The 26,192-nt window shown below is 41.9% G+C and overlaps 1 protein-coding gene across 1 annotated transcript in view; it reads right to left on the bottom strand.

The window, feature by feature from the left end:
• Positions 1-24,426, bottom strand: part of RRN3 (RRN3 homolog, RNA polymerase I transcription factor) — a 28,135-nt gene extending 3,709 nt beyond the window's left edge. Inside the window, exons 1-16 of the mRNA XM_055561478.1 lie at positions 24,270-24,426; positions 22,081-22,186; positions 21,348-21,404; positions 16,627-16,716; positions 16,350-16,479; positions 15,891-15,950; positions 15,457-15,520; positions 14,651-14,720; positions 12,170-12,268; positions 10,594-10,686; positions 9,459-9,597; positions 7,492-7,622; positions 6,143-6,273; positions 5,017-5,201; positions 2,968-3,076; positions 301-453 (exon numbers count right to left, since the gene is read on the bottom strand). Of these exons, the coding sequence (XP_055417453.1) occupies positions 301-453; positions 2,968-3,076; positions 5,017-5,201; positions 6,143-6,273; positions 7,492-7,622; positions 9,459-9,597; positions 10,594-10,686; positions 12,170-12,268; positions 14,651-14,720; positions 15,457-15,520; positions 15,891-15,950; positions 16,350-16,479; positions 16,627-16,716; positions 21,348-21,404; positions 22,081-22,186; positions 24,270-24,358 (1,706 nt within the window). The 5' untranslated portion in view covers positions 24,359-24,426. The remainder of the gene's footprint in view (positions 1-300; positions 454-2,967; positions 3,077-5,016; positions 5,202-6,142; positions 6,274-7,491; positions 7,623-9,458; positions 9,598-10,593; positions 10,687-12,169; positions 12,269-14,650; positions 14,721-15,456; positions 15,521-15,890; positions 15,951-16,349; positions 16,480-16,626; positions 16,717-21,347; positions 21,405-22,080; positions 22,187-24,269) is intronic.
• Positions 24,427-26,192: the final 1,766 nt, after the last annotated feature.

Below are 26,192 nucleotides of genomic sequence, written 5' to 3'. Positions count from 1 at the left end.
TTTATGCGCAAAGAAAAGGCAGCATCCTCCTTCTCCAGCCTCTTTTATGTTCAAACCAACAAGTTTCAAGGATGACAAAAACCCCTTGGTATCAATCTGGGCTCCTACTGAGGTAGACCTCAGCAGCCTCAAACCGGCTTCTCCACACTGGGCCTGGAATACACACAAGGAGACCACGAGACCCTATCAAAGGCTAGAAGAGCCACGCACAACAAAGAAACCCTAAATGCTGATCCTGGGAAAGGCATATACACACCACATTTAAATTCACCACTGAAAGGTCAACTGTGTAAGACTCACCTCTTCAGCACACAAGGATCAAAGGGGAAGAAGGTGTCCAGTGGGTTCGTGCAGGTCTGCACCGAGTCCCCCCCAGCAGTGTTTCTGATAACGGGCAGCATCTGGCGGTTGTTCCTCTCAATGAGGGTGTAGCAGAAGACGAGCTGGTATTTGCTGTGGAACAAAACCAACACCGACAGAAGCATTCCAGTGCCACAGTTACTCTGTATGGACACGCCCATTTCTGGGTGACAACCACCCCAACACATAGACCTTACTGAACATAACAAATGCAAGAAAAAACAGCATAAAGTAGAAAGTAATCCTTTTTGGGAACAGTCCTCTGGGCCTACTATTTACAATTGGCAAAGGAGGACGAAAATGTACTATCACTTTAAGAATATGAGAGTGGGCTTAGATTATTAATAGGCACCACTCACTGAAAACGAATGGGTTCATGGTAATTGTTATAATTTACAAAATTATGTAGCCGTCTACTTATTTTTACTGTTTGTAAGAGAATTAGTGGGTTGGTGAAAAAAAGGGCTTTGGGTTTCACTGAGAGAAAATACGCATTGTTGATGGAGAGACTTGGCTACTGAAGAAATTAAGATGGGTCCTAAGGAAGAGACATGGGGTTTACTGAATCACAACCTCAGAAAATGGTAAAGAAAGGAATAGAGAGTGAAAACAGTTAAGTGGACAGAAGACCTTGCAATAAAAACCCATGGGACCAAGACACGGTCAATCCCTCTGTGGGTTATGACTTAGCAATTCACGATCATTCACTGGGCCGCTTCTTTGAGATGAGGACTTAGCTCATTTCTGCTAACTCCCCCGGCTCCCTGCTTCCCTCCCACGGTACTCATTCGGGCATCAGTTCTCAGGTCATTACTGCAATCTTAAGTACCATATGGCTGTTTCGGTTCCATTGGATCACATTTGACTCTTGGTGGGAAGGTAGTATGGCAAAACTGCACTTTCCAGTATCTGGTAAAACCGAAGGTGTGTACTTGTATCACCCAGCAACTGTACTTCTGGGTGACAGGAGTCTGTGCCTGTGTGCCAGGACACACATACAACCATGTTCCCAACACTGGAAGACTAAGGCAGCTTGCTGCTGCTGCTGCTGCTAAGTCGCTTCAGTCATGTACGACTCTGTGCGACCCATAGACGGCAGCCCACCAGGCTCCCCCGTCCCTGGGATTCTCCAGGCAAGAACACTGGAGTGGGTTGCCATTTCCTTCTCCAATGCATGAAAGTGAAAAGTGAAAGTGAAGTCGCTCAGTTGTGTCCGACTCTTCGAGACCCCATGGATTGCAGCCTTCCAGGCTCCTCCACCCATGGGATTTTCCAGGCAAGAGTACTGGAGTGGGGTGCCATTGCCTTCTCCTTAAATCCCAACAAAGAATCGATTTTTTAAAATTACAAGAACATTACACAGCAGTCAACATCAAAAGACAGCCATATGGGTCCACATGGTTAACTCAATAAGTATGCAGAAGCAGCAGCTACAGAATAATACTTAAGATCCTTGACACAAACCTTTATCTCCACCTCTTGCTTGCAGCCTCCCATCTTACTCCTTACCTCCGTTGCTAATCCCAGCCCCAAATCTCCAGCCTCTATGACCAGCCTGCCCCTCATCTGCAGCCTCCACTCCCACCCACACATACTCTACAGGCAGCAGCCTCTGCCTTGCTCCATCCATCCTTATTCTTCCAGAGGCTATCTTCCTGCAACATGCTAGAAACGTCCACCCGCTGGGCACTATTGCTGGTTGGTTTCTTATTTTTCTACTATCATTTTTGAGATCTCAGGAGAGAGCGAAATCCTTAGACTAGATACCCACTGAAGGAAAAATGAGGCTGTTGATGTCTAGGGGAGCAGAAATTATCCTTGTCTTCTAATAGCACCATCTGTTGAGCATTTTAAGCTACAATCTGACTCCATGGACAGAGGAGCCTGCAGGGCTACAGTCCATGGGGTTAAGAGGAGTTGGACATAACTGAGCGACTAACACTTCTTTCTGTCCTCAATATCCTAATTAGAGGCCCAAGGTCTCCAATTCACTTTCTACACAAAGCAGGATAGTTCAGTGAATGCTGACAAAGGAGCCAGCCTGTCGGCATTCAAACCTTAGCTCTGCCACAGTCTACCCATGACTTCTCCCAAGTCATTCAATCTCTCTGTGACCCCACCTTGTCATTTATAAACAGCGGTTAGTAATACAGTCATAAGACAGGTGAGTTCTGTGTAGAGTGCTTATCGGAACTGTGCTGGGCACACAACAAACGCCATGCATCAGCTGCGGCCACAAGGCCCCCACTGAACCATCTCCCTATTTGTCGGATGTTTATCTCATGTCCAGTCTATTTTTATTACTATTACAGGAGTCATTCTAATAAACATAAAACCTCTTGGCTTGTGAACTTACTTCAAAGTGCCTGAGCTTCTGCTGAATGATCCTCTTTAGATTAAAAAGCAGTAGCAATTTCCAATGCCACCAGAAGTATAAAAACAACACCTTCAATGCAGTGTTTTCTGCAGGTATTGGGTTACTGGTTTTTAAATGTCTTTTTGTTATGAATTTTTTAAAGTAATATCACAGAAATTTAATGGAATTTTACAATACTAACATAAGTTTACTTTTAAGTAACTTCCAGAAATAAAGCAGAAAGAACTTACTTTGTGATTGCAGCAAAAAAGTTAACAACCGAGGGCAGGCAAATCTTCAGAGGATTCAGCTGACTCATCACTATCCGTTCAAAATTTAGACTCTGAAGGTACGTCAAACCTTTGATTAAAAAACAAACAAAAAAATTTTTTTAAAAAGTACAAACACAACAGTCTAAGCAGCACTCATTATTCTATATATATATTAAAAAAACTAAATTTTAAAAGGGTATTTGCACAAATGCTTTATAGGTTCATGTAGATATTCACATAGTGCAAAGCCCAAAGAACATCGTTTATCTCAACCACACGCATTTACGACCAAACCAACTTTTCTAAAGAAAAGAGTTTACTCTTTTAAAGATCCAGGAAAGTAAAGATACATTCCTAGTGGGCTATGAGCTTATAAGACAATTTGGAACTCAGACACATGCAAGCTCAGCACGTGCTGACTGCAGAGAGGGAGACACAGACCATTGATCCAACTTCTGCTAACAATCATGGAATCATCAAGCAGCTGAGGAGCACAGTGAATTCTCCATTCCCTCGAGGCAATGACTGTACAGAATGGAATTTCTCCTTCCTGAATTCTATCTACCTATCTATCTATATATATACACACACACACCAATATGACAGTTAATGAAGCCAACAGCAAGACTTACACAACTTAAATTATCAGTAGAGTTGAGCCTATTTTTCAAGTGTGCATTCACTGTATTTCGGGGTTTTTTTGTTTTGTTTTTATAACAAAACTATGGAGGTAGATACTACTGTCTTGGAATCAATGACTATACTTCTCTCCTATATTAAAAAGAAGAACCCCACACTTATTCTAAGAGGTGCGCAAACCAACTTGTGCCTAAGTATATTTTTGTTAGGAGATTCTTTAATGTATATATTTTGATAAAAGTGACTAAAAATGCAATAATGTAAAGGCTTACAAGAAATAGATCCTCTTTAACTAAGACTCTTAGCATTTATTTTTACAGAGAAAAGCACTGATTTTACTTACCTTGTGATAAAATCTTGTCCTACTACTATTCATACACCTATTTTTAAGCCCCCTATCTTTTTAGTAGTAGTCATGGTATGAGACAATGCATGTAATGCAACATGTACAAGCCTCAGTTTAGAGCTGTGATTCTCAACCAAAGGCCACAGTGCCCCCAAGAGAACATCTGGTAGTGTCTGGAAGATAGTTTTACTTGTCACAACAGAGGACGAGCAGGGCTAGTACTGGCATCGAGCAGGTAGAGAGCGCGAGATGTTGCTGGTCACCCTATTATATACAGGACAGCCCCCACAACAAAGGATTATCCAGCCTAAGGTATCAGCAGTGCAGAGTCTGAGAAACTCTGGCTTAGAGGAAATAGCCTATTAAACCATTTGCGTTATTCATGAAAATGAAACCATTTAAACTGACTTAACTGATGCTGTTCTTGGGGACTACCTTCAACTGTAATACACTAACCCAAGAAACAAGCTTCATCTGGTAGACTCAAATTTTAACTCTTAGAAATTAGCAAAACTGAAAACCAGTAAACTAACTCAAGTCTTTGGATACAGGAGCATATCTGGAACGACCTCAAGCTTCAGGGTCACCCTCACCTGGTTTTAATTTCTCATCCTGCCAATAAGTTACTTCCCTGGGGTTTGGTCTCGTCTGTAAAGCAGGGTTGACGTCCGCAGTTCACTGGGCCATTGCAAGGATGGGATGGGATGGGATAGGATGGGGGCAGCATAGGGGTGGGGGCTGAGGATCAAAAGCACCGAGCCCGGTGCAGCCACAGCGCAAGTGCTGAGCCACATCTGACAACGACTCCTGCTGCCACCTTCTAAAGCGGAGCTTCTCAATCACAAATCCATCGACTGTTAAAAAGGTGGCTTACGGGACTTTTAGGGGCCCACAAGCTGTTAGAAATTATTTGTAAAAGCTTGAGTGCACATGCAGTTTTCTAACAAACAATTTTTGTCAAAAAAGTAATTAATCTTCATTCTGAAGGATAACTAGTACATAGGAAAATCCAGTTTCATATCCATCAACCCCACATCACTGACCTTCCTTCAGGTTTCCACTTAAAAGCTGCTTGTGTCTAAAAACAAAAGTGTAGAACACAGCTTGGCAGGCTGAATAAAATGGTCCATGGAGAGCGACGTCACAAAATGCCTTTGTTCCTGAATCCTGGTTATTAAGGTATACGTGCAGCCAGTTAACCAAAAGATCTAGGCATGATTTTACAGTACTAGAGAAAAGAAAAATTCAAGTCAATTTCACTTGCTTCATAACACACTAGAGTGACACAAAAACACACAATTGCCTCTCATTGCAAACTCAGAAAAGTCTATCCACTGGCTTCTTTATCTATTACCCATGGGCATAGAGGAGAAGCAAGCAAAGGAAAGGATGGGCAGGTGGAAGGGCAGCCTTCCATTACAAAGTCAAGAATGTGGACCTTCCATGACAACAGGAAGGCCCCTAAGGCGGCCTAAAGTGTCAAGAGTTGGAGAACAGTTTCTCCTGGTCAACTCAGAAGGGCTTTTCCTATGGCCTCCCAGTCCTCTTGAGGGAAAACGGTCAGAGAGGAGGCATGTCTACCCACATCTCAGAAGAGAAAAACAGCCTGGCTGACTTCACCATCCCCTGGGGGTTCTGATGAAGTCCTGTGGTCAACAATTTAGGGCAGAATACCCAGACAGCTTTTAGTTGTCAGGGAAGAGTTTTTAATAGCGTTCTGGCCCAAGGGTATCTTCATGGATCACTAGAAGAAACAGGCCCAGCACTGGCCTCCTAAACAGATCCATTACCTTCAAAGGGGATTTTTTTTCTTCAGCTTTAACAGATACAATTGATTCGGAATGCAAATGAAAAATGACAAACCTATAAAAAGAATCAAAACAGTATACAACACTACACCATCCACGAAGACAAACGGCTCTTCATGTTCAAGTGCAACGATACAGATGACACAAGCTTTGCATGTGAGGTTTTACAGTTTAAAAATGAGACATTTTATTCTGAAATTGCCTCTTGGAAATATAAACATCTTGCATAGAGTACAGAAACAAATTTTTCACTTTAAAGACAGGCCACAAAAATAAGGCAGTTACTTCTCTGACTTGAGACAATACTATATTCTTTTTTAAAGCATGATAAGAAAAGCACTTGGAAAATCAGGTTACTTACATAAGAGGAATAAATTTAGCTCTTGCCAAAAAGCTCCCAATATAATTTGCAGCAGCTTGCCTGATGATAGCAGGATTATTTGGATCCTGCAATTTTTTCCAGAGATGTTCCAAAAATGCTTCCGCAAATCCCTATAAAAAGAGAAGGTGTTGGTCTCCTCTTTTTCTAATGCTTCAGATATTCTAGCTAGCAGAATTCTAAGATTTTTAACTCACCAACATGGGAAAGCTCCAGTATCTCAGTTATACTGCTAAATAATGAATAGGGTCATCATGGTTCTTATTTTGAAAACACTCTGAGATAATACTATCAAAAACAAAAGGCATTCCCCAGCTTTAAACAATTCAATGGATGCCCAGACCAGCTGAGCATCAGACGTAGGGCTTTGGAACTCCACACATCAGGACAGGACTCTAGGATCCAGCAGTCTGTAAAAGCTCTGTTAAATGAGAATTCTCTGGCAGCCCGGGGGTCAGGACTCCGTGCTCTCACTGCCAGGGTGCAGCCAAACATAAATAAACAAATAAAGCTCTATGACTCTGATATTTAGCCGTGACTAGAAAGCAGTGCTTATCCACACTCACATGGGAATCCCTCTTGCCATACCCTCCAGACTGCACATAACAAACTTAACCAGAAACAGAAATGAGGATTAAAGTACAGTTGATATTCGACTAATTATGCCAACTGTAGGGGAAAAACTGACCAATTCACCTTCTTTTCAGTGAAAAATGCAACCTCCAACTTCTCTCAAAGCTTTTCAAAAGCTACTAACATATGCTTTGGGGCAGATTGAGTTTAACCTTCCTACCCATGACCAGTACTCTCCTAGACTAGAACTAGGAAGCTATGAAATAGTGCAAAGAAGACTCCTGTGTTCTTTTGTTTTGCTTTGTTCTCAAAATAGAAAAACAAACTCTTAAGTTTTAAAATCCTGGATTAAAACTTTAGTTTGGGCTAGTTAATATCAAATGAAACAGAATTTAAAAAAATAAAATTGCATACTGTATATGAGGCTTTTTAAAATTGGAATATAATTGCTTTACAAATGTGTCCATATGAGAGTTTAGTGAAGGCTCGAATGAAAGGGAAGGACACCACCTAGTGGACCAAACACAGGATGACGTTTTCAGAGCACAGCTTCGGGTGACAGGCAGCTATGCCCTCTCCTCCTTCTACAGGTTGAGAAGGGCTTTCTATTTCACTAGAGGCACTAAGTAAAATGAGCTCAAGACAAAGAAATAGTCAATTCATGGTCCCTCTTCAACATTTCCCTTCACCCCTCATTTTTTAAGGAAAATTTGGGGCAAGAGTAACAAAAGCTATGATAACACAAATGACATACTCACCAATTTAAAGCTACAGAGGTAAAACATGAAAAACTGCACATGGCAAGAGGCATGGGTGGGCAACAGGAGCTTGTCAAAGATGGTTATGAGATCTCGATACAAATCTTTTGTTTTGTTGTTATCAATCTTACCTGTGAAGAAAATTTGGCATTTCAGTTTATTTATAAAGACATTATTTTCAAGCCACCAGTTTCATTTACCACAGTTTTAAAAAGCAAACAAGACCATTAAGAAATACTTCATCCATGAAGCTAATGGGGGGTCGGTGGGTGGGGGCATAGGATGCCATCTTTATCTGGCACAGAGCTTCCATTTTAATTATAAAAATCCAGGACTGGTAAGGAAGTGGGCCCTTATCTCACACACACCACTGTGATTCTACACATTGGAAAATCGCCGTTTACAAGTTCTACTGCTAGGAATTTATCACAAGCAAACAAGTGACAATACAGGTATAAGTATGTTCATTACACTGTTACTTATAATGGCAAATAAAGCAGGGGGAGGAAAAAAATAAGGAACCGGTTAAATCCATACGATTAATAACTATTTTAGAAGAACCGTGAATTGTATGAGAAAATGTTCGTAAGAGGTAAAAAGGGAAGATTATAAAATACTACATATCGTGTGATTCCCCCGGAGAAGGCAATGGCACCCCACTCCAGTGCTCTTGCCCGGAAAATCCCATGGACAGAGGAGCCTGGTAGGCTGCAGTCCATGGGGTCGCTAAGAGTCGGGCACATCTGAGCGACTTCACTTTCACTTTTCACTTTCATGCATTGGAGAAGGAAATGGCAACCCACTCCAGTGTTCTTGCCTGGAGAATCCCAGGGACAGGGGAGCCTGGTGGGCTTCCGTCTATGGGGTCACACAGAGTCGGACACGACTGAAGCGACTTAGCAGCAGCAGCAGCATGATTCCCCAAATCCATTGAGAAAAACACATACACCCATGCAAATAGAACAGAAAAAAAAATGCTAATAATGGTTCTCCAAATAGGAGTGTGACCATATAAACTGTCTTTTTTTAAAAAATCCTTTCCTGTATTTTCCAAATCTTCTCTAACCAACATGTATTACTTTTATAGCAGCAAAAAAGTTAAAGTAGTAACTCTCAACTCAGATTCAAGCCTTATTATTCTGAGTGGTTGAGTTTCATTCTTAAATCTGAGAAATGCAAATAGAAAAAAACTGCTTTTTTCAAGGCAAAGTGTCTAGACTAAAAAGCTAAAAATTCCATTAGGGCAAGAAACGTATCAATTTGTCCACCAACACCTGGAACAACCAAAAGTACCCAGACTCTAAATTTCAAACATAACACCAAGTGTGTGCATGCATGCATGCTAAGTCGCTTCAGCCGTGTCTGACTCTTTGCAATCACATGGACTGTAGCCCGCCAGGTTCCTCTGTCCATGGGATTCTCTAGGCAAGAATACTGCAGTGCGTTGCCATGCCTTCCTTCAGGGGATCTTCCCGACCCAGGGATCAAACCCGCATCCTCTTAACATTTCCTGCACTGGCAGACACGTTCTTTCCCACAAGCGCCACCTGAAAAGCCCCAAATACCTACTAAGTGTGCGTATGCTCGGTCATGTCCAGCTCTTTGCAATCTCATGGACTGTAGCCCACCAGGCTGCTCTGTCCAATACTGGAGTGGGTTGCCATTTCCTTCTCCAAAGTATCCACTATACCATTCTTAAATGTCTCCAGCTTGAGGTCCACCTTAAACTGTCCAAACTCCATATATAATCTTTTAATACAGTAGGCAGTGAAAAGATCACCAAGGCCATTGAAGACAAACACAACTGAGTCTGGGTCCCAGTCCCACTATTCTCAAGCTACGTCACGTTGGCAAACAATCTCTCTAAACTTTCTTTTCCTCATAGTCAAAACAAGGATTTTTATCGTGATTTTCCATCAGTATGCCCAGCACAGTGCATCACAGCTGTGACTTCTACAGGCTGTTACCGTCCACATAGCAGACATCCTTAATGTAGGACAAGAGTAAAGACAGGAGGATGTCCAGGCGCTCAGCCATGGGATGGACCATCTGATCGAGCCTTCCTGGATCAGCCTTGGTTTCGTGGTCAGCTTCTTCATCTTCATCCTTTGAACGTAAAATAAAAGCTGACGTTATAAAAACTCAGTAAAAGTAGTTCAGGGAGAAAACTCTGAGGTAACGGTTTCCTTTAAAAGATAAAGAGAAAACCCAGAAATCTTCCCAGGCAGGGGCTCTCAACCAGAGGCATGAATCAGAATCACCCTTGGAATTCAACAGGAAAGCACAGATCCAGCCTCTGATTCTCATGTAGAAGAGCTGCCTACAGCGTGGCTGTGCAAACATCACAGATTTCCCCCAGTTTCTGGCACAAACTATTGGTGCCAGGTTTCCTTTCCTGGGACAGGGCACCCACACCCTCAGCTACTATGAGCACTGGCTGCCAACTCACAGCTGTCCCCTTCTCCAGAGAACTGCCTTGGCTCCTCCCAATCAGACCTAGTAACTGACATGAGGTCACAAGAGGCCATCCCCCGGTCCCAAAGTAGGACCTACTCCATCCTGTAACTCATGCTCCAGAGCTCCTGGGGGGGGATCAGGCTGCAGTGACTTCCAATCGAAACCCCCAACTCTCACCTCCTTCCTTCCCCTGCCCTTTCCTGCTTCCCCACACCCTGTGTCCCAAGGGCACCTGAATCCCCATCTCAGGCTCCTCCCAGTGAACCCAACTTAAGACACGACTCCGAGCAGAGAAGCACTGCATGAAGGTACACAATTTGTAGAACACAGAAACCACATTGATGTGCTTTTCAATGTGTCACTCCTCCACAAACAATATGGGGTGTACAGAAACAAACTTAAGGAACAGACGGAAGAGTAAAAGGGAAACAGACTTCACCAAACCCAAATTCAAAGCCTTGGAAATGAACTCTCCTAGTCGATAAGCAACAAGGCAGCAAACTGCCCATTTAAAGAGTCACTTTCAAGCTTGCCGAACTACTGCTTTAACCCACAGCCTTGAAAAAGGTGAGGCACCATTAGCTGTCTCTTGCCACCCTCTGCGACTGTGAGGGTGTATGTCTGACTACATTCACAAATGCTGACCATATTAAATAGGGCTTCTGTGGCATCGGCTCCACCACCAGTTTGAGCAGCTGTTTCCTCAGCATCCTCAATATCCTGCCGGGATGCATTCACCTACATCATAACAAAGAAAAAGAAAAAAAATGTATAAAATACAACCACAGTATTCAGCGACTGGAAATTCACCTAATGTACATGTTCTCAAGATATCCACACTAGTGCCCTATACAGCATTGTAACTCAATACACAAGTATGGCACAAAACTATAAATGAAACTCGGTCATGAAAGAATTGACAAGATTGTAAATCAAGCACCCTGTACTACATATTTTCATAAAAATCAATATGAACTGTGCTATGTTGGTCTATATCATATAGCTTTGAAATTTAACATTTATCCCAACACTTCCTAGGCACAAGGCACATGCATGGTATATAAGAGCATATGATCAATCAACAGAAAATTTCTAGATAGCTTGTTTAACATACCAGTCAAATATGCCTTTTTAACATGTCTATATACATGACCTTCTTCCTAAATGTACTCTAAAATGTTCCATAAGCATACATCAGAGAAGGACTTTATAAAGATTATAGATGCAGGTGACCAGAGAGGTTTAACTCCAGGTGAACAATGCGCCAGCCCACCCAACCTCTGGTCTTTCCTAGAACTCCCTCCCCACTACAGGATCAGTGTGCTTCCCATCAAGCCCTATCTCCTTAGTCCACAAACCTCCTCTCCCCAACCCTGAAACATGCCTCTCACCCCTGCTTCATCCTCTCTCTACACCGCAAACCCTCACCGGGTCTCTAGCAGCCCCACTTCCTAACCAGCCACGCTCTCTGCAGCAACAGACTGCCTCCGAAACGCCACACCCAAGGACTCTACTTTCCTCAACCTCCTGAAGAAGGCCAGCAACGTCTCACGCTGCTGAGAGAAGCCGATCCTCCCTGGGTGTCCAGACTCTGGCTTCCCTCCCAGTGCCAGTCTCACTCTCCCCTGTCGGGTCTGCTCTCAGTCCTCGACCTGCAGCTTCAGTTCTCCACCCAGCTCCCTCCCCCGCACCTTAACCCATCCAAAGAGGAACTCGTGTCCTGCAATTTCCTCCTGATGGCAACATCAGGCTTTCGTTCCACAGGGAGCTACCTTTGAGGGATTCCTTTCCCTTACCCCCCCACTCCTCTATTTCCAATCCAGTCAAGGCCCTTTCCTCCACGTGTCACCAGAATCCACTACTTTCTCATTCCCTCTGCGACTTATTGCAGGTCACTTCCTTGGAATGTCTTCCCAACTTCTGACTACAACAGGTTTTCTAGCTCATAATGCATGTGTTCCATCCACAGCATTTACCACAATACTTTTCCACTTACATGACTATCTAAGTAATACCTTGTTTCCCAACCATGAGATAGGACTGTCTATATAAACAATAACACACCAATGTTCAAAGGAAATGTTTAAGAAATGTTCAATGAATCAAAGGTGGAACTGTGGATTCTCTTCTATTGTTGCTACTGTTGTTTCAATTATTATAACAAATACTATAATATTTGGGAAAAGAAAATTGAAGAGAAAACAGATTATCCAATACTTACGTCCAACTTGAGTAGCTTTTCAATAACAAGCTCCAGAATTTCATGCCTCAAGGTCGGAAAATACACACTAATCCTGAGTAAGTTATGAACATAACATTCCTAAAACATAAAAAGATAGAAAAAAAGATTATCAAGCAACACAGAAACTACACTGTTTATATACACAATATCAGCATAATTGTGATGTATATACTCCTACAGTATTTTTAAAACAGGTTTGTTGATACACAATTCACCCACTTTAAGTGTACAATTTAATAGTTCTCAACTATTCAGAGTTGTGCAACCATCACCATAATCAATTTCAGAACATTTTCATCACCCTAAAAAAAAACCTTGTATCTTCCAGTAATGTACCTCCTCCCAGCCCTAAGTAACCACTGGTCTACTTTCTTTCTCTGTGAATTTGCCTAGCATAGATATTTCACATAAGGAGAATATTACAACATGTGCTGTTTCAGCATAATGTTTTCCAACTTCATTCATGTCGCAGCAAGTAAACCATGTTTATTGTTGACTGATATTCCAATCTGCAGGCACAGCACATTCCTTTTATTCATAAGCTGCTAAACACTTGGCTTCCATATTTTGGCTACTATGAGTAAAGCTGCTTTGAACATTTGTGCCAAAGTTTTTAGGGGGACGCATATTTTTATTTCCCTTGGGAGCAGTAGAAATGCTGGTTCATATAGCAATTCTTTTATGAGGAACGGAACTGTAAGGCTGTTTTCCAAAGCAGCTGTACCATTTACCATTTACATCCCCACCAGAGCGTGGGGGGTTCTGGTTTCTCCACATCTTTGCCAACACTTGTTATTATCTATCGTTTTGAGTACAGCCATCCTAGTAGGTAAGAAGCAGTATCTCGTTGTGGTTTTGACTTGCATTCTCCAAATGACTAAAAATGTTTAGTTTTTCATGTGCTCCTTACCCATTTGTATATCTATTGTGGATAAATACCCATTCAGACTCTTTGTACATTTTTAAATTAGGTTCAATAAGAGTTCTTTAAATATTCTAGATACAAGTCCTTTATCCAATATATGATTTGCAAATATTTTTCCATTATTTAAGTTGTCTTTTCATTTTTTTGAAGACTATGAAGCACAACAGGTTTTAATTTTGATGCAATTCAATTTAACTGTTTTTGCTGTGGTTTCTTGTGGTATATCTAGAAATTGTTGTCTAAGATCACAAATATTTTCACCCACATTTTTTCTAACAGTTTTATCCAATTTGAGTTCAATTTTGTATATAATGTGAAGAGAAGTCCTATTTCATTCTTGGCATATGAACATACTCCTGTCCCAGAATCAACTGTTGAAAAGACTATTTATTCTCTTCCCCACTGTCCTACACAACCGATCACTATTGATCGGTTGATCAATGTGATCATTATTGATCACATTGATCTGGCATCCTGTGACTATACTGAACTCATTTATTACCACTAGTGTTCTTGTGAATTCCTTAGGATTTTTCTGTATATAAGATCAAGTCATCTGCAAAGAGAGACAGTTTTACTTCTTCCTTTCCAATCTGGGTGCCTTTTTATTTTTCTTGCCTAACTGCCCTGGCTAGAAACTCTAGAATAATACTGACCAGAAGTGGCAAAAGTGGACATCCTTGTTTTGTTCCTATTGTAGGGGAAAGCCTTCAATCTTTCACTACTGAGTATAAAGACAAGTTTTGAATTTTTCATAGATTTTTTTCATAGATGCCCTTCTGATATCAGGCTGAGGAAGCTCTCTTCTGTTTTTGTCACAAAATGGTTTTGGCGTTTTTCATCTACTAAGATGATCATGTGGTATTTACCATTTATTCTACTGATACAGCCTATTATATTAATTGCTTTGGGAGTATTAAATCAACTTTGCATTCCTAGGATAAATTTCAATGCATAATTCTTTTTTGTATGTTGTTAGGCTCAGTTTCCCAGTATTTTGTTGAGAATTTTAGCATCTATGTTCATAAGAGATACAGAATTTGTAACATTCCAGTTGAAGCACACTCTCACAAATATCAACAAAAGTTATTAACTCTTTAATACCTGTAATACATTATTTAGGAAAAAATATTCTGTATTTAGAAGGAAACCACTGTCATTGAACTCTACACAGATGATCTAAATATTATGCAAAAGACTTCCAAGACTTCATTAACAGAAGGCTCTGCCTTCAAATAAGGCATGTTTACAACTAGTAATAAATGAACTATTATCTTCCAGCAATTCCTACCTGTGTTAACATTAAGTTCTATCTAGATATTTCTGAAGTGGACTCTGCCCTTGACACGCACACAGGAATAAGAGAAAAGGCACTGAGAATCCTCAGTCAGTGGCTTGCTAAGAAAGGAATGAGTCAAATTCTTAGTCTTGAGTTTAAAATTCAGCAGACAAAACTTTGAAGAAAAAGACCCAAATTCACCTAAAACTAAACCACACAACTTTTCCATTATTTCCCCCATGAAAAGATTTCTTACCAATGTTCTCTCTGATTTTCGAACAAATGGAAATTTTTCCACCAGTATTGGCATAAGAAACCATGGTGTGCTATTTGAAAAAAAAAAAAAAAAATCAATAAATCCATGATAAGGAGACTTTCTCAGAAGGTAACATTTCCATTCTAAGAGCAAATATGGATACAAGAGGCAAAAGGCGACTCCTACCTCAAGCAATGGAAGTGAAAACACCTCAGAGAAAATCTGTAACTTAGGGAAAAATAAGCTTCTGCTGAGTTTGATATCATCAGGATATTAAAGGAGGATTCTTTTTTTTCTACACAGGTTTTAACAAAGAGCTTCAGTTTAAAATCTAAACACTTCCCACTACACGTGTTATTTTTAAAAGGAGAAAAAATTACCAACTTGGACTTTTTAAAGTTAGCTTATGTGCTAAACTTACTGGGGGAATTTGAAGTTCACCCCTCCAAAAGAAACCTACATATAGAGCGAATTTTTATTCGTAAGACAAGACACAAACACACAGGCGGTTCTCACTGAAAAATTTTGGCTATTTTGTTTGTTCAAGTTAAAAGCAAAAGTCCAACCACCATAAAAAGCTGGAGAGTAGACTTGGCATACAGGTTTTGAAAAACAATTGAAGACAATGAATAGAGAACTGAAATGCCATTTTTTCTAAACTGTGATATGACAGCAATGAGATACAAAAACATGCTGCATACAACTTCAGGTTTGATGCTGTGGACATTTTATAATTTTCTAACTGATCATAATTTTCTTGAGACTTAAACACCACAACACAAAATAAGTAACTGAAGTATACTCACGATGGGACATATCTTGCTATTATCTGTAAGGCTCTGTGACAGGTGTCAAAATTTGCAGGAAGATCTACAGGTGAAAAGGGAGAGCATGAGCATTAAGATAAAACTGAAAACTGAAAAATTACCTACTTAAGGCTAAAATCCCCTGCTGACCAAAACTGAATCATCTGTCAGTTAAATAATCACATGTCAGCAAAATAATAATCCCAAGACTTTTCTCCATGATTATCAATGAAGACTATAAATAATGCCAGTAACTGCAACTGATTGCATAGTAATCAGTTAAATATGACTGAGATTCTTTTTGTTAGATATATAACAAAAAGACCCCATCAAAGGTTGCCCTTTGTTACCGTCTATCTGTGAGACTAAGTCCTGGAGGAACCAGGATACTCAGACACAAGAGGCGGCCTTTGTTTAATCCTCTTTGTACTTACTCTCATCTTCATCATCAGAATCCGAAACATCTATGTCGCCTTCTTTAATAACCACTCGGGCTTTTGAGAAAAAAAGAAAATGTGTTATACTTCTAACATTGATCTAAACAAGCAACAGCTACATAAAAAAAGCAATTTTTCTGTTGTCCAAACTTAATACAATAAAATTTACAATGTGGGCATGAAGTTTAAGCAGCTAAAAATCCCTGAATTCCAAGACTTCACCAGAAGCTCACTAAAGGGAATTAAATCCATAAAAATCACAGCAACAAATAAATGCAGACACTTCCATGGAGATCATTACAGGGAACAGACAAGCACCAGAACTACTGCTGCTCCAGTAAGTATCCTGGCCTCTTCCATGGTGGCATAATCTCCAAAATACAGTGGGAAGGCAGCCTTTTTAACAGAGATATTTTTAAAAAGAAAACCTGAAGCAAGCAAAGAGCAATGACTTACGAGGTACAAAATGAGAAGCAATCATGCTGAGACATGGTCTAAGGAAGACAGTCTGTGCTGATACAAGATTACCAAGGAAGGATAAATACTCCTCCACCACTGTCTGACTTCTGTTCAACCACTTCAATCTCTAGAGATGGGAGGGAAAGACAAAAGAAACATTTTACTGATATAATATATCCTATTTTCAATATATATAATATATACTATTTTCAACAGATACTATTTTCAAAGTACTGAATTACATATAAGTCATTGAAATAAATGGTGAACTTACCAAAAGAATATTAATAAGCTGCTCAAAGTCTTTCGTCAAGTACATGATGGAAGAACGGAATTCAAGCAGCCAGTTAATGATCTGGTCATCCTTAAGTTAAAAAAAGAAAAGTACTTTCAAAATCACAAGTCCTCTAAAATAACAGAGAAATGATATTACCTGGCATTGGTCATCTATCAGCAATATTTAAATTAGGGGGGGAAAAGTCACAAACTTGGACTTAAGCCAAAATTGGGATGAAGATTTCTTAGTTTGTATCAAAATACAAAAAGATGTTACAATAAATTTTCCTTTTTTCTAAAAACAAAGAAGAAGAAGTAATATAGTAATTGATATCAGGGAAAGGAATCAAGTGCAATGTTTAATTCTAATCATTTTTGCTGACCCGAGAAAAGTGAGAACACCTCAAATGGTAAATGTTGACACCTGGGACTTTTTTAAAGTGAAGAATTCTAACAGATCAAATAGTCTAAGGCCACAAAGACCAATAGGTACCTCTACTTCCTCTATCCTCATGATGACCTGCAAGCATGTGGATAATATTCAGTCTAAGCTGATTAACCAGAGTCATCAATAAATGTAACTTCTTTTTAACCCAACTTGCAAATGGGTCTAAAGGAATCAAAATGTGTTCTATATAAATGATGGTTCCACTACTCCATTAAATATTTTTCAGACAATAAAATTACTATTCATAATACTTTCCATGACACAGGAAAACCTAAGTTCAAAAAAGAGGCCATGTAGAGGATAAGGTATCAGTGATACTTAATAGACATTGCTTGTATTCAAGCATATATACAACACACATGTGCAAGAAAAAATTAAAGCCCCTAATTCTGGGGAACTTCCTGGTGGTCCAGACTTTGCTTTCACTCCCAAGGGAGCAGGTTCACTCCCTGGTTAGGGAACTAAGATCCCACAAGCTGCACAGTATGGCCAAAAAAAAAAAAAAGCCCCTAGTTTTTTAAAGAAAATGATTAATGATGATATTCAGTAGGGGAAAAGAGAAATAAAGAAACAAAAATAATACAGTGCTGCACCTTTAGCAACAGACTACAAACAGACAGTGTTGAACCCCCAGTGATAAACTATTAACAGACAGGACTGGACCTACAGCCATAGACTACTTATAGGGAGTACATACCATGCGCCAGGCACAGTTCTTAACACCATACATATATATATGCTGCTGCTGCTAAGTCGCTTCAGTCATGTCCGACTCTGTGCGACCCCATAGACTGTAGCCCACCAGGCTACTCCGTCCATGGGATTCTCCAGGTAAGAACAATGGAGTGGGTTGCCATTTCCTCCTCCAATGCATGAAAGTGAAAAGTGAAAGTGAAGTCGTTCAGTTGTGTCCGACTCTTAGCAACCCTATGGACTGCAGCCTACCAGGCTCCTCCGTCCATGGGATTTTCCAGGCAAGAGTACTGGAGTGGGGTGCCATTGCCTTCTCCAACATATATATATATATACACCTTTCCTTAATCCTAAAAATGCTGCAAAGGGATTACTGTTATTCTCATTTTATAGATGAAAAAACTGAGGCTAAGAAAGATTAATTTGCCCACCACACCAGTAAAAAGGACTTCCCCGGTGGCTCAGACAGTAAAGCATCTGCCTACAATGCAGGAGACCTGGGTTCAATCCCTGGGTCAGGAAGATTTCCTGGAGAAGGAAAAGGTAACCCACTCCAGTATTGTTGCCTGTAAAATCCCATGGATGGAGGAGCCTGTAGGCTACAGTCCATGGGGTCACAGAGTTGAACACGACTGAGCAACTTCACTTTCACTTTCACCAGTAAAACACTAGGTTCAAACCCATTTGCCTAGATCGATGCCCCGCCCACTTTCACACAGTGCCTTGCCCCACAGAGTGGAGCTCCCCACCTTCCACTCAACCAGTGAGAGCTTCCTATGCATTATCTATATGACAAACCTCCATGACACTATTTGCCGATGAAACCCTAACTAACCTGGCAGGAAAATAAAGTCACAACTCATTTGCACTACAGTAACTTCATAATGTCCACACTCATTAAGGATAACAAGACTTAAGCAGAGAGGCCATGCTAAGTTACACACAAAGTTAGCTCTCCTGCTAAGTCACTTCGGTTGTGTCCGACTCTGCATGACCCCATAGACGGCAGCCCACCAGGCTCCCCCGACCCTGGGATTCTCCAGGCAAGAACACTGGAGTGGGTTGCCATTTCCTTCTCCAATGCATGCAAGTGAAAAGTGAAAGTGAAGTCGCTCAGTCGTGTCCGACTCTTAGCGACCCCATAGACTGCAGCCCACCAGGTTCCTCCATCCATGGGATTTTCCAGGCAAGAGTACTGCAGTGGGGTGCCATTGCCTTCTCCGAAGTTAGCTCTAGTCTGTCACTTTTCCACTAAAACGAGTGCAACAAAATCATAAGGACATTTAATGCTCCAGTTTTCAAGTAAACCAGTCAGAGACTATGGTACTGAACAATCACTAGAAACAAATTATTTCAACACTCCTCTGAACTAACATAAACATAACTGATGTGATTCTTGGGTCTGTAAAAATTCCTTGGAGATGTGCTGATATGAAATACAGTAGAACACAAAGAATGTGCAGCCGGGGAAGAAGGCACAGGTCAGAGAAAGCTTTAAAGACGAAGCGATGCTTCCACTGTCTTTAAACAGACTGAGTACTCTCAAGGGCTCTACACTTTACAAGGGTGAAAGCATGTCTTCAGAAAACCAAGAGCAGTTTAGCTGGCTGGAGTATACTGTGAGCAAGCAAGCCAACAGATCAATCTGGAGAGCAAAGAGGGACCAGACATATCACTGAAGTCCCTGTAAGCCAGATTTCTAATTAGAGATCTGCTTGTAGGGTGGGGCATGGTCTGAATGAAGGCACAACCATGTGCTTAGACAAAATCTGGGAAAGTTCATTAGTGAAGATGACATTTCAGTTGGGTCTCAAAGAATAGTTTTATAATTACACTAATAATAATAATAAACACTAATATAAGACTAAGTGCAAGGCACTATTCTAAGACTTTTAACATTCCATGAGATAGGGAGAACTACCATTGGTTCATAGCTGGGGACACCTAGGCACTGAAATGCAGTAATTCGCCCTCAATCACAAAGCCAGTAAGAGAGGGAGGTGATGTAACCAGAGCCCATGCTCAAACAGGCAGCAAGCAAAGTGGATCCGAGAACCTCTCACAGCCAGAAAGAAAAGGCACATGCAAAGCCATAAAGTGGCAAATTCAAGAAACAGAGTATCTAGTGAGACTGAACACTCCAAGTCTGCTGCAGGCCATGCTAAGGCGCTGGTCCTCTATTCCTCGGTGGGCATGAAGCAGGGCAATGGCATTTTCAGAATGTGCTTTAGAGATGACTCAGATGCACTGTTAAGGATATAAGGGGTGGAGGGGACATGTACGTGAGACAGACAAGCAATAAATCATTTAGGCACATAAAGCCTGTAGAGTGGATTTGAAAGAGAGAAAATGCTAAATCCAGAGCACCCATAACACCTGTGGGTTTGCAGTTAAGAAACAAGTCTGCACAACACTGTAATTCAATTATACTTTGATAAAAAAAATAAGTGATATTAAAATTAAAAAAGAAAGAACAAAGTCTGAAGCCCAAAGAGCAATTTGATCTATAAATGCAAATAATTCTATTATGAGGACAGATAAATCCCAAAACCACGAAAACACAGGGGAATCACGCAGGAAGAATCTGTAAAGTGAGGACGGGGTAAGTTAGGAAATCCAATCAATACCAAAATTCTGAAGAACCTGTCAAGAGAGTGATGAGAGATAAGCAGTAAGAAGACAGGAAGATCAAAGAAACTGAAGGAAAGGTTTTAAGAAATGGGCAGTCAACTGTACAAATTGCTACAAGAAACTACTGTGGGGCTGAAAGAGAAAGTCCATGAAATCAGAATGTAGGAAATCATCAGTAACCTTTGTCATAGTATATACAGCAGTGGACTTCACAGTGGATTTAAACACGAATGAGAAAGTGCAAACTGTCAACATGAACAAAGTCCTCTGAGTCAGAGACTACACTCATTGGATCCTTGAAAGACCTCTACGCTTAAAGAACTTATTTCTCTGGTTTTACAAGGAGGGAAACAGAGGCAAAGAGGTTAAAGAATGTGCCCAAGATCACACATTGGGAAACAATGGAGCTGGGATTCTATGCCAGGCAATCTGACCACTACTGCCCACAATAACAGACTATTCTTCCCACAACTGGGCAGTCAAGGAAGAAAGGGGAATAACATTAATGTGACGGGTACATATCTCGAACCATTTCCAAAAACGCTGAAACAGAGTAGCAGGTTGAAATACAAGTCATCATTTGTTGGTTTCATTTTGTTGTTTAGCACCGGAGAGTTGCCTGCAGCATAGAAGGTAGATTCTAAAAAGGCAAATTAAAGCAGGGTTTCCCAGCCTCAGGACTGCTGGGATTTGGGGCCAGATCGTTCAGTGTCGTGAAGGGCTGCTGTGTGTGTTGCATGGCTTTCAGCAGCACCCCTGTCGCCCACTCACTGGGTGGCAGTACCACTGCTCCCTTATTCCCTCAGGGTGAAAGTGCCCCTGCTTGAGAACCATTAGAGCAGGGTCACAAAGTAAGTTCCAGAGAATGGAACAGGACAACAAGTGCAAATTAACATCTCGACAAAGTGGTAACAACTTTGCTAATAATCAAACACAAAATTAGTTACCTTTATCTCTGGATCTGACAGCTGGTTCTTCAACAACTCAAAGTCATTTGTTTCCCCCTTAAGAAGAAGGGAAAAAAATGAATTTTTGCTTGCTTGGGTTTTCCTTTTAAAGACCAACAGCAGGACTTTAAACTATTACAAAAAGAAAACTGTAACGCCGACATCTCAGTTCTGGGGTGTTCTGGTACACTTGTGTACCCCTGTGCACTGACATCTGACCATGATAGCACCCATGCATGTATATGGATATAAACGCAGGTCACACACCAAAGTACACAGAAAGCACATTCTCCCACCATCCCTGAGACACCGTAGAATCGCTTCTAAACTAACATGGAAACAAAGCCCCCAAATATCCCCATTAATAGAGCTGGTTTATTATCCCAAAGCAATGCTTATGTAACTACTTAAGAAATAAATTGCTCTGATCTAATGGGTTTTTTTTAATTATACCACTTGCTAAAGATTTTCAAGGACAGTAGGTAAATAAAGCATCTGAAGGTATAAAACCGCAGAAAAGGGGTTACTATTCTAATTGTGAGCGGACAGCACCATGCTATTGTTAAACTGAGTTGACTCCAATATTGATATCTAAAATCCATCTTGTCTACTGGTCTTTAGTATAATAGCTATAATTATATTCTGACCACCAAAAATCAAACCTCAATACATCAATTATACGTCAATAAATCGGAGGGAAAAACCCACCAAACCTCACACTATCCCCTCTTACCTTTTTGTACTTGAGTAACACTTCTGTCACAGTTCCACCAAACCGAACAGTTTTTCTTGGGGGAGAATTGAAGAAATCATTCTCTAATGTGAGCATGTCTGAAAGCCTACAGAACCAAAGATATCAAGCCATTAAGTGCATGACAAGCAACAATAAAATTTATAAAATCCAACATCATTCAGTGAGACCACTGCTAAAGCCCCCTAACTGGCCTCCCTCCTCCCACTTGAATCCCCCATTAATGCAGTCTTCATTCAATGATCTAAAAATCTTTCAAAAACTAAACACAGGCTTCCCTGGTGGTCCAGCGGTTAAGAATCTGCCTGCCAATGCAGGGGACACAGATTTGATTCCTGGTCTGGGAAGATCCCACCTGTCGAGGGGCAACTAAATAAGCCATCACAACTACTGACGCCTGGGCATCCCGGAGCCTGTGTTCTGCAACGAGAGAAGCCACTGCAACGAGAAGCCTGCACGCCACAACGAAAGCAGCCCGACTGCTGCAACTAGAGAAAGCTCACAGCAACCCAGTATTTTTTTTTTTTTTTTTTAAACTTAAAAAAAGACAGATCATGCTACTCTTCTGCTTAAATTCTCCAAAGGTTTCCTACTTCTCTTAAAATAAAAAACCTAAACTCCTTATAGACTTCAAGGTCCTACATTAATCTAGCCCCTACCTATCCCTCTGATCTCACTTCCAACCCTTACATACTGCAGCCAGAGTCCTTTCTGCTATTCAAGTTCACCAATCAGATTCCCATATAACTTACTATTCCCTCTGTCAGCAACACTCATTCTCCAGATGTATACGTGGTTGGACCCTTGTCTTCTTTCAAGTTGAAGCTTAAATGTGAGAGAGGCCTTCCACATCAGAAATCTTAAGTACCTATCCTCTCCCTCTTCCCTACCATCACCCTATTTTATTTCTTCACAGTAGTTACCACTATCTGAAATTATCGCTGACTTACTGTCTTTCCCTCCTTAGACTTTAAACTCGGTTGAGAACACGGACCTTGTCTCTTTTGATATACTGTCACCAACTCTAACATCCAAAGTAGGTACTTTAAAAAACATATATATGATATTATGCCAAGAGTTCCACAAAGTTTATTTCTTTTAAACAGGTCAGTGAAAAAAACATAGCATCTTGCTAAAGACTCTCATGGAAGGAAAGTTATGACCAACCTAAACAGCATATTAAAAAGCAGAGACATTACTTTGCCAACAAAGGTCCATCTAGTCAAGGCTATGGTTTCTTCAGTAGTCATGTATGGATGTGAGAGTTGGACTATAAAGAAAGCTGAGCACCAAAGAATTGATGTTTTTGAACTGTGGTGTTGGAGAAGACTCTTGAGAGTCCCCTGGACTGCAAGGAGATCCAACTAGTCCATCCTAAAGGAAATTAGTCCTCGGTGTTCATTGGAAAGACTGATGTTGAAGCTGAAACTCCAATACTTTGGCCACCTGATGCGAAGAGCTGACTCATTGGAAAAGACCCTGATGCTGGCAAAGATTGAGGGCAGGAGGAGAAGGGGATGACAGAGGATGAGATGGCTGGATGGCATCACCAACTCAATGGACATGGGTTTGGGTGAACTCTGGGAGTTGGTGATGGACAGGGAGGCCTGTGCTGTGGTTCATGGAGTCGCAGAGTCGGACATGACTATGCGGCTGAATTGAACTGAAAGACTCTCAAAGTTAAACCCCAAAGTGTTTTATGGGAGTTATGGGTTTTAAAAGTTGAGCTAGATATAAAACACTGTTAAGCAAATGTGCGTCAAATAACCTTCAAGCAAACAAAAACTCAAAGACACAATCTGCCATCAGTGGCATCATTTGGTTAATAATCCAAATAGCCCAAGTATCTCTTTATGAATCCAGTCGAAGCAGCAGGAGGGAAGAAGAGTAAAGGAGTATAAGGTAGTACCCAGGCCTGGAAAAATATGAGGGAGCCCAGTGGGGAGAAAAGGGGACTCTGGAACCGAGGAGGTTCCTTTTCCCAGCCCCTCTCCCACCTTTATTACCCATCCAAGGGTCACTGGCTCACTCCTGACGACCTAAAGTGACCCTCTTCCCTCGGCTCCCACCCATTCCATGAGCTCTGGCCCAGACCCTTCAGCTCCGCTCTCCTAATCCCGGTCCAGTGCTGTGCTCCCGGACGCACAGAAGGAAGCGTCCTGGATTCTCACCCGGTCCTCGGCGAGCCCAGCGTCTTGACCGCAGAGCCCGAAGCAGCCGCATCTCCGGGAAACCGCGTGTGAAGCAGAGGAGCCGCCATCCGGCCGGACAAACGCGACGACTGCGGCTTATGCCGGAAGTCTTTCTCCCTCTAGGCCCGCCTCCGTCCCGGAAGACACGCGTGAGAGCAACGGGCTTCAGCCAATCAGGAGCCCCACGCGGGGAGAGCTGAGTTACCCCGGTCCAAGCTAGAGCGCCGCTAAGGCGTAATCCCCGCCGTGAATCAGGCCCCTTCTTCCTCTTGGAGGACTTTCCCCGCCAAGCGAGGTGCTGACGGTGGCTGTGGACTCCGCTAGTGGCTCAGCGGTAAAGAATCCGCCTGCCAATGCAGGAGACTTGAGTCCGATCCCCGAGTCTGGAAGGTCGGGTGGAGGAGGGCATGGCTACCCACGCCAGTGTTCTTGCTTGGAGAATCCCATGGACAGAGGAGCCTAGGGGGCTATAGTCCGTGGGGTCGCGAAGAATGCACGGCTGAAGCGACTTAGCCAGTGCACTGTACTGAGCCAACTTTGACTCAGAGTTGGACCAACAAAGGTCTGTCTAGTCAAAGCTATGGTTTTTCCAGTAGTCATGTAGGGATGTGAGAGTTGGACTATAAAGAAGGCGAACTGTGGTGTTGCAAAAGACTCTTGGGAGTCCCTTGGACAGCAAGGCGCTCAAACCAGTAAACCCTAAAGGAAATCAGTCCTGAATTTGCATTGAAAGTACCGATGCTGAAGCTGAAACTCCAATACTTCGGCCACCTAATGTGAAGAGCCGACTCATTAGAAAAAGACCCTGATGCTGGGAAAGAATGAGGGCTGGAGGAGAAGGGGACGACAGAGGATGAGATGGTTGGATGGTATCACTGACTCAATGGACATAGTTTGAGCAAGCTCCGGTAGATGGTGAAAGACAGGGAAGTCTGGCGTGCTGCAGTCCATGGGATCACAAGGAGTCGGACATGAATGAGCGACTGAACAACAACTGTAATGAGACTGGAGAGTTGCCTGGGAGGTGTCTGTCCAGCCCTGAGTTTCCCAGAGAAGGGGCGGGGACACCCGGAGGGGCCAATCAGTGGCTTGGTCTGTCGACTTTTAAGTTCTAGGAGTCAGTCCAGTTCCAGTTCGGTTCAGTCGCTCAGTCCTGTCCGACTCTTTGCGACCCCATGAATTGCAGCACGCCAGCCCTCTCTGTCCATCACCAACTCCCGGAGTTCACCCAAATCCAGGGCCATTGAGTTGGTGATGCCATCCAGCCATTTCATCCTCTGTCGTCCCCTTCTCCTACTGCCCCCAATCCCTCCCAGCATCAGAGTCTTTTCCAATGAGTCAACTCTTCGCATGAGGTGACCAAAGTACTGGAGTTTCAGCTTCAGCATCATTCCTTCCAAAGAACACCCAGGACTGATCTCCTGCAGAATGGACTGGTTGGATCTCCTTGCAGTCCAAGGGACTCTCACGAGTCTTCTCCAACACCACAGTTCAAAAGCATCAATTCTTCAGAGCTCAGCTTTCTTCACAGTCCAACTCTCACATCCATACATGACCACTGGAAAAACCATAGCCTTGACTAGACTGACCTTTGTTGGCAAAGTAATGTCTCTGCTTTTGAATATGCTGTCTAGATTGGTCATAACTTTCCTTCCAAGGAGTAAGCGTCTTTTAATTTCATGGCTGCAGTCACCATCTGCAGTGATTTTGGAGCCCAAAAAATAAAGTCTGACACTGTTTCCACTGTTTCCCCATCTATTTCCCATGAAGTGATGGGACCAGATGCCATGATCTTCGTTTTCTGAATGTTGAGCTTTAAGCCAACTTTTTCACTCTCCTCTTTCACTTTCATCAAGAGGCTTTTGAGTTCCTCTTCACTTTCTGCCATAAGGGTGGTGTCAT

This window comes from Bubalus kerabau, chromosome 23, assembly GCF_029407905.1.
Source record: "Bubalus kerabau isolate K-KA32 ecotype Philippines breed swamp buffalo chromosome 23, PCC_UOA_SB_1v2, whole genome shotgun sequence".
Lineage (NCBI taxonomy): Eukaryota > Metazoa > Chordata > Mammalia > Artiodactyla > Bovidae > Bubalus > Bubalus kerabau.
This window is presented reverse-complemented; position numbering and strand designations above follow the sequence as displayed.